Below are 13,510 nucleotides of genomic sequence, written 5' to 3'. Positions count from 1 at the left end.
CATGTTGGTGTATCCACCACACCACAATAGATGCAATGACACTGAATAGTGTAATTTGCCCAAAAACAGAGAAAATACCATGTTTCTGTCCCCGGAAGTAGAGAAACTACTCGTATATCATATGCATCATATTTTACCCCTCTTGCACCCGCACTGAAATGAGACAGCGCTGTCCAATTCACCTAATCTGCATGTCTTTGGAAGTGGGGGGAAGCTGGAACACATGGAAGGAACCCACAAGAACAGAGAGAACATGCAAACTCCACACAGAAAGGGCCAGGCAGGAAGGGATCTATAACACCATTTTAAACTACACTGCCGTGACTCCATGTAACATCACACAGTGCATATATTTGTTTCACGTGTTCTTTATACACCTTAAAATTAGAGATGCACACTCACTGGTTGTACTTCCAGTATGATGTATAAGTAAGTAAGTAAGTAAGTAAATTTTATTTATATAGCACCTTTCACAGACAAGAGCCACAAGGTGCTTCGCAACATAAAAGCACAGTACACCACACAAAACATCAGACAATGGCCGAGACATAAAAACATAAAACATAACATAGGATAACAGAGCAGCCCAAAAGCTAAGCAAACGCTTGAGTAAAAAAGAAAGTCTTAAGTTGGCTTTTAAAAGTATCGACAGAGTCCAGTGAGCGCAGAGAGAGCGGGAGACCATTCCAAAGCCTGGGAGCAACAGCCTGGAAGCATCGCTCTCCTCTGGTTGCAAAATGGGTGCGAGGAACCATCAACAGATTTTGGTCCACAGACCTCAAAGCCCTGGCAGGGGCATAAGGCTGGATAAGGTCACAGATCTCACCAGTAGAGGCAGGTCACACCTGCCTCTACTGGTGGTTGGCTCTCACTGCGGTATTGTATCACTTCCTGTTCTGGAGCACAGCGGTGTTTTTCTGTATCTGTTAGCTGTTTAATCTGCGCAGTTAGATTGATCTAGTTATCTAGATTACGATTTGTTTCCCAGTGTAATCTTTACGTGCCTTAACTAAAGCACTCCTTCTGCTGAATCACCTCTAAATTATTTACACATTATTCACTTTGCGTGTTTTTAGGAATCCGCTAGCTTAGCGTAGCTACTAGCTCTTAGCCGATTTAGCATGGCGGCTTCTCCTGTCTCTCCCACACTTTTCTGCTCTGGGTGTGAAATGTTTAGTTATTCCTCGGCCTCCTTTAGCAGTAACGGTACTTGTAATAAGTGTAGCTTATTCGTAGCTTTGGAGGCCAGGCTGGGCGAATTGGAGACTCGGCTCCGCACCGTGGAAAATTCTACAGCTAGCCAGGCCCCTGTAGTCGGTGCGGACCAAGGTAGCTTAGCCGCCGTTAGTTACCCCCTGGCAGATCCCGAGCAGCCGGGAAAGCAGGCTGACTGGGTGACTGTGAGGAGGAAGCGTAGTCCTAAACAGAAGCCCCGTGTACACCGCCAACCCGTTCACATCTCTAACCGTTTTTCCCCACTCGACGACACACCCGCCGAGGATCAAACTCTGGTTATTGGCGACTCTGTTTTGCGAAATGTGAAGTTAGCGACACCAGCAACCATAGTCAATTGTCTTCCGGGGGCCAGAGCAGGCGGCATTGAAGGAAATTTGAAACTGCTGGCTAAGGCTAAGCGTAAATTTGGTAAGATTGTAATTCACGTCGGCAGTAATGACACCCGGTTACGCCAATCGGAGGTCACTAAAATTAACATTAAATCGGTGTGTAACTTTGCAAAAACAATGTCGGACTCTGTAGTTTTCTCTGGGCCCCTCCCCAATCAGACCGGGAGTGACATGTTTAGCCGCATGTTCTCCTTGAATTGCTGGCTGTCTGAGTGGTGTCCAAAAAATGAGGTGGGCTTCATAGATAATTGGCAAAGCTTCTGGGGAAAACCTGGTCTTGTTAGGAGAGACGGCATCCATCCCACTTTGGATGGAGCAGCTCTCATTTCTAGAAATCTGGCCAATTTTCTTAAATCCTCCAAACCGTGACTATCCAGGGTTGGGACCACGAAGCAGAGTTGTAGTCTTACACACCTCTCTGCAGCTTCTCTCCCCCTGCCATCCCCTCATTACCCCATCCCCGTAGAGACGGTGCCTGCTCCCAGACTACCAATAACCAGCAAAAATCTATTTAAGCATAAAAATTCAAAAAGAAAAAATAATATAGCACCTTCAACTGCACCACAGACTAAAACAGTTAAATGTGGTCTATTAAACATTAGGTCTCTCTCTTCTAAGTCCCTGTTGGTAAATGATATAATAATTGATCAACATATTGATTTATTCTGCCTTAGCTACCTAAACTCTGTAAGTGACATAGAGTATCTCGTCAATAGTTTTACATCCTCATTGAAGACAACTTTGGATGCTGTAGCTCCTCTAAAAAAGAGAGCTTTAAATCAGAAGTGCCTGACTCCGTGGTATAACTCACAAACTCGTAGCTTAAAGCAGATAACCCGTAAGTTGGAGAGGAAATGGCGTCTCACTAATTTAGAAGATCTTCACTTAGCCTGGAAAAAGAGTCTGTTGCTCTATAAAAAAAGCCCTCCGTAAAGCTAGGACATCTTTCTACTCATCACTAATTGAAGAAAATAAGAACAACCCCAGGTTTCTTTTCAGCACTGTAGCCAGGCTGACAAAGAGTCAGAGCTCTATTGAGCTGAGTATTCCATTAACTTTAACTAGTAATGACTTCATGACTTTCTTTGCTAACAAAATTTTGACTATTAGAGAAAAAATTACTCATAACCATCCCAAAGACGTATCGTTATCTTTGGCTGCTTTCAGTGATGCCGGTATTTGGTTAGACTCTTTCTCTCCGATTGTTCTGTCTGAGTTATTTTCATTAGTTACTTCATCCAAACCATCAACATGTTTATTAGACCCCATTCCTACCAGGCTGCTCAAGGAAGCCCTACCATTATTTAATGCTTCGATCTTAAATATGATCAATCTATCTTTGTTAGTTGGCTATGTACCACAGGCTTTTAAGGTGGCAGTAATTAAACCATTACTTAAAAAGCCATCACTTGACCCAGCTATCTTAGCTAATTATAGGCCAATCTCCAACCTTCCTTTTCTCTCAAAAATTCTTGAAAGGGTAGTTGTAAAACAGCTAACTGATCATCTGCAGAGGAATGGTCTATTTGAAGAGTTTCAGTCAGGTTTTAGAATTCATCATAGTACAGAAACAGCATTAGTGAAGGTTACAAATGATCTTCTTATGGCCTCGGACAGTGGACTCATCTCTGTGCTTGTTCTGTTAGACCTCAGTGCTGCTTTTGATACTGTTGACCATAAAATTTTATTACAGAGATTAGAGCATGCCATAGGTATTAAAGGCACTGCGCTGCGGTGGTTTGAATCATATTTGTCTAATAGATTACAATTTGTTCATGTAAATGGGGAATCTTCTTCACAGACTAAAGTTAATTATGGAGTTCCACAAGGTTCTGTGCTAGGACCAATTTTATTCATTTTATACATGCTTCCCTTAGGCAGTATTATTAGACGGTATTGCTTAAATTTTCATTGTTACGCAGATGATACCCAGCTTTATCTATCCATGAAGCCAGAGGACACAAACCAATTAGCTAAACTGCAGGATTGTCTTACAGATATAAAGACATGGATGACCTCTAATTTCCTGCTTTTAAACTCAGATAAAACTGAAGTTATTGTACTTGGCCCCACAAATCTTAGAAACATGGTGTCTAACCAGATCCTTACTCTGGATGGCATTACCCTGACCTCTAGTAATACTGTGAGAAATCTTGGAGTCATTTTTGATCAGGATATGTCATTCAATGCGCATATTAAACAAATATGTAGGACTGCTTTTTTGCATTTACGCAATATCTCTAAAATCAGAAAGGTCTTGTCTCAGAGTGATGCTGAAAAACTAATTCATGCATTTATTTCCTCTAGGCTGGACGTAATTCATTATTATCAGGTTGTCCTAAAAGTTCCCTAAAAAGCCTTCAGTTAATTCAAAATGCTGCAGCTAGAGTACTGACGGGGACTAGAAGGAGAGAGCATATCTCACCCATATTGGCCTCTCTTCATTGGCTTCCTGTTAATTCTAGAATAGAATTTAAAATTCTTCTTACTTATAAGGTTTTGAATAATCAGGTCCCATCTTATCTTAGGGACCTCGTAGTACCATATCACCCCAATAGAGCGCTTCGCTCTCAGACTGCAGGCTTACTTGTAGTTCCTAGGGTTTGTAAGAGTAGAATGGGAGGCAGAGCCTTCAGCTTTCAGGCTCCTCTCCTGTGGAACCAGCTCCCAATTCAGATCAGGGAGACAGACACCCTCTCTACTTTTAAGATTAGGCTTAAAACTTTCCTTTTTGCTAAAGCTTATAGTTAGGGCTGGATCAGTTGACCCTGAACCTTCCCTTAGTTATGCTGCTATAGACGTAGACTGCTGGGGGGTTCCCATGATGCACTGTTTCTTTCTCTTTTTGCTCTGTATGCACCACTCTGCATTTAATCATTAGTGATCGATCTCTGCTCCCCTCCACAGCATGTCTTTTTCCTGGTTCTCTCCCTCAGCCCCAACCAGTCCCAGCAGAAGACTGCCCCTCCCTGAGCCTGGTTCTGCTGGAGGTTTGTTCCTGTTAAAAGGGAGTTTTTCCTTCCCACTGTAGCCAAGTGCTTGCTCACAGGGGGTCGTTTTGACCGTTGGGGTTTTACATAATTATTGTATGGCCTTGCCTTACAATATAAAGCGCCTTGGGGCAACTGTTTGTTGTGATTTGGCGCTATATAAAAAAATTGATTGATTGATATAGGGAGGCACCTGGCCATGTAGAGCTCTAAAAGTTAAAACCAAAATTTTAAAATTGATCCTGAAGGACACTGGCAGCCAATGAAGCTCCTTTAAAATTGGGGAAATATGAGTCCTTCTGTTAGCTTGTGTCAGAATTCTTGCTGCAGAGTTCTGTACCAACTGCAGTCGACGCAACTCCTTCTTGTTTAGACATGAAAACAAACTGTTACAATAGTCTAAACGTGTTGACACAAAAGCATGAATAATACGCTCTAAATCATTTCGAGACACCATTTTCCTGAGCTTAGAGATGTTTCTTAATTGAAAGAAGCAATTCCTCGTCAGCTGTTTACAATGCTGTACCAACGACATGTCTTTGTCAAAAATGACACCCAGGTTTCGAAGACATGATTTAGCAGACTGGCCCAGGTCTCCCAAGTACTGCTGAATACCTGGAATATGGGCATCAGGGGCAATAACCAATGTCTCTGTTTTGTCAGCGTTAAGCTGAAGAAAGTTATTCGTTAGCCATTGTTTAATTTCCGCCAAACAATGGAGGAGGGAATCCAGCCCCTTAATCTCAGATGGCTTAAAGGAGCAGTAAAGGTGGATGTCATCCGCAAATAACTGGTAAGAGACATCAGTAAATCTTTGAATGATCCTACCTAAAGGGATCAAGTACAATAAAAACAAAATGGGGCCAAATACAGAACCCTGAGGGACTCCACATAACAGGTCCGCAGACTCTGACCTTATCTGGTTAGCAAAAACGCTAAAGCTACGCCCAGACAGATATGAAAAAAACCACCGAAGAACTGACCCCGACATTCCGACATGATCCCTCAATCTATTCAGCAGGACCTGGTGGTCAACAATATCAAAGGCAGAGGACAAATCCAAAAGAACCAACACGGTGGATTTCCCAGCATCAGCAGACATCATAATGTCGCTGGACTCTTTCAAAAGAGCCGTTTCCGTAGAGTGTTGTCTACGAAAACCGGACTGAAACCTGTCATGAATGTTATTCTGATCCAGGAAGAGTGTCAGTTGGTCTGAAACCACCCTCTCGAGGATCTTAGACAGGAATGGGAGCTTAGAAATAGGTCTAAAACTACTTAGCTCCATTTGATTTAAATCTGTTTTTTTCAGTAGAGGCAACACTATGGCATGCTTAAAAGCACTGGGAAACACACCGGTGGACAAAGAAAGATTTACCATTCTAGTAACGCACGGACCAATTACCTGAAATACTTTATTAAAGAGCCTGTAGGGAAGGATGTCCAGTGAGCAAGAGGAAGGTTTCATCTTGCTCACCAATGCCGAAATATCAGCAAGTGTCACAGCCCTAAATGAGGACCAAATGCTGGGAGCAGGCTCAATAACAGTAGAAGTACCACACAGGGAGGGTGGAATTTTATCCTTAATCAACTTGATTTTGTCAGTGAAAAAACTCAAAAAAGCATTGCTGTCAGTTTCAGAAAACACAGGAGTAACTGAAGCAACAGGACATACAAGAGAGTTGATTGTATCAAACAACACTCTGGGATTCTTCTTATTCACAGACACCAGCTGACGTATGTAGACAGAACGGGCACTCTCAGCCATTTTGTTATATGATAAAACCAGCTCCCTGAGATGAAGCCTGTGAACCTCAAGTTTAGAGGATTTCCACAGGCGTTCAGTCCTTCGACACAGTCTCTTAAGACTTAAGAGCTCTTCATTTATCCAAGGGCACTCATTTCTGTAAAGACACGTTGTATTTAACAGGAGCCAACTGATCAAGAATAGTATCACAGTGATGGTTAAAACACTGGATAAAATTGTCCACATCAAGAAAATCAGTGAACAAACAAGGATTAAACATAGAAAAAAATCTTTCTGCAGTATCAGCAGTGATGATACGCCTCCGAGACTTAGCTTCTAAGGGCTTCTGATCAGAGCTGAAATGCAGGTCAAACGAAACAAGACTATGGTCGCTCAAGTGGACATCTTTTATAGACATATTTAAAATTTCTAGGCCAAGTGTAAAAACTAAATCTAAAATGTGACCCTTTTGGTGAGTGGGCTCAGAAACATGTTGCACAAAATTAACAGCTTCAGTCAACGATAAAAGCTCCATAGCAGACCAAGATAACTTGTCATCAACATGAAGGTTAAAATCTCCAAGAATTAAAACAGATTCCAACGTTATAATAGAGGATAAAAAGTCACTAAAATCCTTAAGAAAGGCAGTAGCAGGGCCTGGGGGGCGATAAACCAACACACAGAAAAATGGGTTTGAGAAACCCACCTTGACCAACTGTGATTCAAAGGAGGGAAAATCCTGTGACTGTACCCCTTTACACACACAATCCTCTTTATAAACGATGGCAAGGCCCCCACCATGGCGACAGCGGCGGGGCTTCCCAAGGACACAGAACCCAGCAGGGCAGAGCTCATTTAAATGAAGAAATTCCTCTTCTCTCTGCCAAGTCTCCGAAAGGCACATTAAGTCCAACATTTCCGTTGATATAAGATCATTCAGGGAAAATGATTTATTGGCGATTGAACGCACGTTCAATAAACCAAGGCACAAGGTGGACGATGTCACGTAGGCGCTGTCTGAGGTTCGCAATGGGATAGGACGAAGACAGCGGTCACGTGGACTCCAGCTGATCTGTGCAGGCGGAGGCGTAAACACGGAAGTGCACAGTAGCGATGGAACTATGCCACCAGGATACCAGCACTGCGAAAAGTCTAGAACACCCGTACCTAACCGAACAGGTGTCGATGCAGATGTGCCATCGCACACATCAAAGAGAGGAATGTGGTAGAAGAAGCGAGCCCGTCCTCGGCCACCGGCGCTGGTGCCCAAACGCGCCGCTGCACGCCTTCTCTTCATCCTCTTCTCCTCTTATCCAAAAAGCCTTTTTTCCTCAGTCTCCTGTGGATCTTACATGGCGCCCTCAACAGCAACAGATAATCAGGTGAGTCGGAGCCAATAGTTAGGGGCGGAGGAAACGCCTGGTTGTACCTGTCTCGTGTAGCAAATAGGCTCTCCATTGTCTCCTTGATATGAAACAAAGAGTCCCGATCGTAAGTCCGTAAAGCCAAGACACCTCCATCTGCTAGTCGGGCTGCTAAAATAACATATGTTGTAAAAGTGGCCATTAGTAACCAACACAACAGGAGCCGAGCGACGGCCACGCCAGTCACAGGCGCCATCTTTTTATGTATGAGGTCAGCATAAGCATGGAGGAATCAGATGCCTACATGCACGGGAGTTTGGCTAACTCAGTTTCACTTGGGCTGCATTGTGATTAGTTAAAATAGTTATTTTATTTACAGACACCATCTTGCTATTTAACCAACCCACTTCCATAGTTTATGTTCACCTATATTTCCCTTACATTGGGAAATGTAACTGGCCGCCTCACTACTACTTGGTGCATATGGTTTCAGCTAATCACATTTAATTTTCATATTTGCCTGCAGAACAATGGTGAACGCTAAAATGGCAAATGAGTTAAAGTGACATAAAGTGAAGGTAAACATGGTTTGCATGGACACATTTGACCCACTCTCAGTATAATTCTGGTCACTCCCTTCTGGTTGGATGTATAGATGCCTCAAGATCATAACCAACCAAGATAAAATCTTCATTTATTCCCATTTATTCCATGCCAATAACTCATTTAAACAAGGCACAGTCATTACTGTGATTTGAAGAAAATACTTGGACTTGAGCAGTGCTTCCCAATTCTGATTCTTGGGACCCAAAGCACTCCTCATTTTCCTTTTGTCGCTGAACTATTTGGAGCAGATCAGCTCAGTCAGATGTGTTCCATTGCTCAGTTCCATTTCTCTGTTGATTGTAGCTGAGCACAGCTTCAAGACAGACAAGAGAGCATAACTTTTTCCTTTATTATACAATTACAGTATTAATCCATATGTCACCCTCATTTCAGGTTTGTACTGCTGTGACCGGGCAGAGGATACCCATTGCCAGGTGGCTTGCCGGCGTATTCTACGTACCATGAGCACAGAACATGAGATTATGGAGGGTTTGATCAATGAGTGTGGCTCCCAGCCTCTCCCTCAGGACCCCCTGTGGCAGTGCTTTCTGGGCAGTGCTCACCCTCCTGCTCAGACTGACGTGGAGGCCTCCCCTCCTGCAAAGATGGACTGTGCTAAGTTACACTGCTGCTCCAAGGCCAACACCTCACTATGCAGGTGTTTAGTAGCCCTCTTATCAAGTTGATTTTATACACTCAACAAAAATATAAACGCAACACTTTTGGTTTTGCTCCCATTTTGTATGAGATGAACTCAAAGATCTAAAACTTTCTCCACATACACAATATCACCATTTCCCTCAAATATTGTTCACAAACCAGTCTAAATCTGTGATAGTGAGCACTTCTCCTTTGCTGAGATAATCCATCCCACCTCACAGGTGTGCCATATCAAGATGCTGATTAGACACCATGATTAGTGCACAGGTGTGCCTTAGACTGCCCACAATAAAAGGCCACTCTGAAAGGTGCAGTTTTATCACACAGCACAATACCACAGATGTCGCAAGATTTGAGGGAGCGTGCAATTGGCATGCTGACAGCAGGAATGTCAACCAGAACTGTTGCTCGTGTATTGAATGTTTATTTCTCTACCATAAGCCGTCTCCAAAGGTGTTTCAGAGAATTTGGCAGTACATCCAACCAGCCTCACAACCGCAGACCACGTGTAACCACACCAGCCCAGGACCTCCACATCCAGCATGTTCACCTCCAAGGTCGTCTGAGACCAGCCACTCGGACAGCTGCTGAAACAATCGGTTTGCATAACCAAAGAATTTCTGCACAAACTGTCAGAAACCGTCTCAGGGAAGCTCATCTGCATGCTTGTCGTCCTCATCGGGATCTTGACCTGACTCCAGTTCGTCGTCGTAACCGACTTGAGTGGGCAAATGCTCACATTCGCTGGCGTTTGGCACGTTGGAGAGGTGTTCTCTTCACAGATGAATCCCGGTTCACACTGTTCAGGGCAGATGGCAGACAGCGTGTGTGGCGTTGTGTGGGTGAGCGGTTTTCTGATGTCAATGTTGTGGATCGAGTGGCCCATGGTGGCGGTGGGGTTATGGTATGGGCAGGCGTCTGTTATGGACGAAGAACACAGGTGCATTTTATTGATGGCATTTTGAATGCACAGAGATACCGTGACGAGATCCTGAGGCCCATTGTTGTGCCATACATCCAAGAACATCACCTCATGTTGCAGCAGGATAATGCACGGCCCCATGTTGCAAGGATCTGTACACAATTCTTGGAAGCTGAAAATGTCCCAGTTCTTGCATGGCCGGCATACTCACCGGACATGTCACCCATTGAGCATGTTTGGGATGCTCTGGACCGGCGTATATGACAGCGTGTACCAGTTCCTGCCAATATACAACAACTTCGCACAGCCATTGAAGAGGAGTGGACCAACATTCCACAGGCCACAATTGACAACCTGATCAACTCTATACGAAGGAGATGTGTTGCAAAAGCATGAGGCAAATGGTGGTCACACCAGATACTGACTGGTATCCCACCCCAATAAAACAAAACTGCACCTTTCAGAGTGGTCTTTTATTGTGGGCAGTCTAAGGCACACCTGTGCACTAATCATGGTGTCTAATCAGCATCTTGATATGGCACACCTGTGAGGTGGGATGGATTATCTCAGCAAAGGAGAAGTGCTCACTATCACAGATTTAGACTGGTTTGTGAACAATATTTGAGGGAAATGGTGATATTGTGTATGTGGAAAAAGTTTTAGATCTTTGAGTTCATCTCATACAAAATGGGAGCAAAACCAAAAGTGTTGCGTTTATATTTTTGTTGAGTGTAATTAAATGCTTCTTTTTGCACTTGTGCTCGTCTCTGCACCCATAGGCATGTTGGTCTTAAAATGAGGTGTGGTCAGGTGCAGTGGTCATGCATTGCTGTTGTAAGGCAGCAGAAAATTAATGCACCATAGGCCAACAAAAACCTAGTCTAAAGAATGCTGAGTTTCTGCTGTTTATATGACAATATTCAGGTACGACTGACATTGGTGGGTTCACACTTTGCATTAATCTACGGTCACGTTAGCTTTAAGCGGCAGAGGCAAAGGGAGGGTGTGCCATTCATTTTCAATCAGGGTGGGCATTTGGCAGCAACAAGAGACAATGGCCGCTCAAAAATAGACAAGACGTCTGTTTTATGCAAATGCTGAGCAATGTGACACGGCAACTGCCAATTTGAGTAAAAAGCCAGCATGACGTCAGCTGCCTGTTTGAACAAAATAATCCAGGATGGTGTAAAACACTTCAAAACAGCTTATTTCTGTATAAATCTGTTTAGCATTTTTTCCTCATACATTTTGTAAACGTTCATGAGAAATAAATACTTCCACTGTTTTTGTAACCAGATAATACCTCTGAAGTGCTTCACAAGACATCTTAACATAATAATCTAGTGACACAGGAAAGTCACTATGAAAAATGTTGGACTGAAACAAATCAAGTGAACTTAAAGGGCATATCTCACTCCAGTCAATGCTGTCTTTTAAAAAAAAACATGCTTGAACCCTCGTGCGCATGCGTGAGTTTTTCCACGCCTGTCGGTGACGTCATCCGCCTGTGAGCACTCCTTGTGGGAGGAGTCGTCCAGCCCCTCATCGGAATTCCTTTGTCTGAGAAGTTGCTGAGAGACTGGCGCCTTGTTTGATCAAAATTTTTTCTAAACCTGTGAGGCACATCGAAGTGGACACGGTTCAAAAAATTAAGCTGGTTTTCGGTGAAAATTTTGACAGCTGATGAGAGATTTTGAGGTGATACTGTCGCTTTAAGGACTTCCCACGCAGTGGGACGTCGCGCAGCGCTCCCAGGCGCCGTCGTCAGCCTGTTTCAAGTGAAAACGTCCACATTTCAGGCTCTGTTGATCCAGGACGTCGTGAGAGAACAGAGAAGTTTCAGAAGAAGTCGGTTTCAGCATTTTATCCAGATATTCCACTGTTAAAGGAGATTTTTTTAATGAAAGACGTGTGGACGGGTCCGCGCGTCGGGACGCAGCCGGCGCGGTGCGGCAGCACAGGAAAAACACCTCCGTGTTGATAACCATTTGTAAAATCCAGGCGGCTTTTGATGGCTTTCAGTGGAGTGAGTATCTGAGAAATTGTTTAACAGTTGGGCATGTTCCAACTTGTCCTTAAGGCTTCCAACAGAGGTGTTTTTCCTGTGGCGGAGCGTCGCAGCGGCTGCGAGCCGACGCTACAATCCGTCCGCACGTCTTTCATTAAAAAAATCTCCTTTAACATTGGAATATCCGGATAAAATGCTGAAACCGACTTCTTCTGAAACTTCTCTGTTCTCTCACGACGTCCTGGATCAATAGAGCCTGAAATGTGGAGGTTTTCAGCTTGAAACAGGCTGACGACGGCGCCTGGGAGCGCTGCGCGACGTCTCGCACCGTGGGAAGTCCTTAAAGCGACAGTATCACCTCAAAATCTCTCATCAGCCGTTAAAATTTTCACCGAAAACCAGCTTAATTTTTCGAATCGTGTCCACTTCGATGTGCCTCACAGGTTTAGAAAAAATTTTGATCAAATAAAGCGCCAGTCTCTCAGCAACTTCTCAGACAAAGGAATTCCGACGAGGGGCTGGACGACTCCTCCCACAAGGAGTGCTCACAGGCGAATGACGTCACCGACAGGCGTGGAAAAACTCACGCATGCGCACGAGGGTTCAAGCATGTCTGACGTAAAAACATATGAATGAAATCCATATAGTTTTTGAAAAAAATAAAAAGGACCTATACTTTATTGACAGACCTCGTATATATATACCAGATTACAAATCATTTTCCCAATTCTTTAAGTCTTCAAAGTATTTTGTGCATGCACTGATGACGCTGATAAAAGCAACCTTAGCCAGAGTGTGTCAGAAAAAGTTAATAGTAATTTTAATCCTTAATCATTATATAACCTTGGGAGCTGACTTTTAGTGAGCATAGTTTCATGCTTGGATTTATGACAGAACATTAATAAAGTAAGTCCCTTCGGCTGCTCCCTTGTTTGCACTTTGGGTCGCCACAGCAAATCCGAGGTGGATCTGAATGTTGAATTTGCATAAGTTTTACGCCGGGTGCTCTTCCTGATGCAACTCCACATTACATAGAGACATGTGGCAGGGGTGGGATTTCAACCAGGAACCTTCTGCACCGAAACCAAGTGCACTAACCACTTGGCCACCACTCCTGCTATGACAGCACATCAATCCGGATTGCTTTTTGTTTTCAGAAAAAAAACACATTAAATATGTCTAAATAAGATTGAAAAGCATGGAACATTATTAAGTACATACTGAGAGATGCAATGAGCAGAGTTCATCTGTGTTTGCACACAGCAGCCATGGAGAATCATAGCAGCTATTGTTCCAAAGGCATATCTCCTTTAAAAAAATACAAATTATAGGAAGACATGATGGTCATTAAAGATCTGATTGCTGAAAGGTTTGGGGTACTTCCATCTGTTATTTGTCCCTTCAAAGTCATTGATAACACTGTAATCAGCAGGTAAGACCGTTAAACGGCTTGGGTAGGTCCGGTGTCCACCTCATGTCTCTCACTTTACGATTACAACAACAGTCACTTACTCTCAAAGTCTTCGTGTTCCCACCTCAAAACATACAGATAAAATCCTTCTTTCTCCATGACTCTGGCTTCAAGCGG

The 13,510-nt window shown here is 43.6% G+C and overlaps 1 protein-coding gene across 1 annotated transcript in view; it reads left to right on the top strand.

Annotated features, from left to right (window-relative positions):
- The window catches only part of reck (reversion-inducing-cysteine-rich protein with kazal motifs), a 508,306-nt gene that overhangs the window by 238,331 nt on the left and 256,465 nt on the right, over positions 1-13,510 (top strand). The window contains exon 9 of the mRNA XM_034173078.1: positions 8,726-8,990. Within this exon, the coding sequence (XP_034028969.1) occupies positions 8,726-8,990 (265 nt within the window). The remainder of the gene's footprint in view (positions 1-8,725; positions 8,991-13,510) is intronic.

This window comes from Thalassophryne amazonica, chromosome 1 (genome assembly GCF_902500255.1).
Source record: "Thalassophryne amazonica chromosome 1, fThaAma1.1, whole genome shotgun sequence".
NCBI classification, from domain to species: domain Eukaryota; kingdom Metazoa; phylum Chordata; class Actinopteri; order Batrachoidiformes; family Batrachoididae; genus Thalassophryne; species Thalassophryne amazonica.
This window is presented reverse-complemented; position numbering and strand designations above follow the sequence as displayed.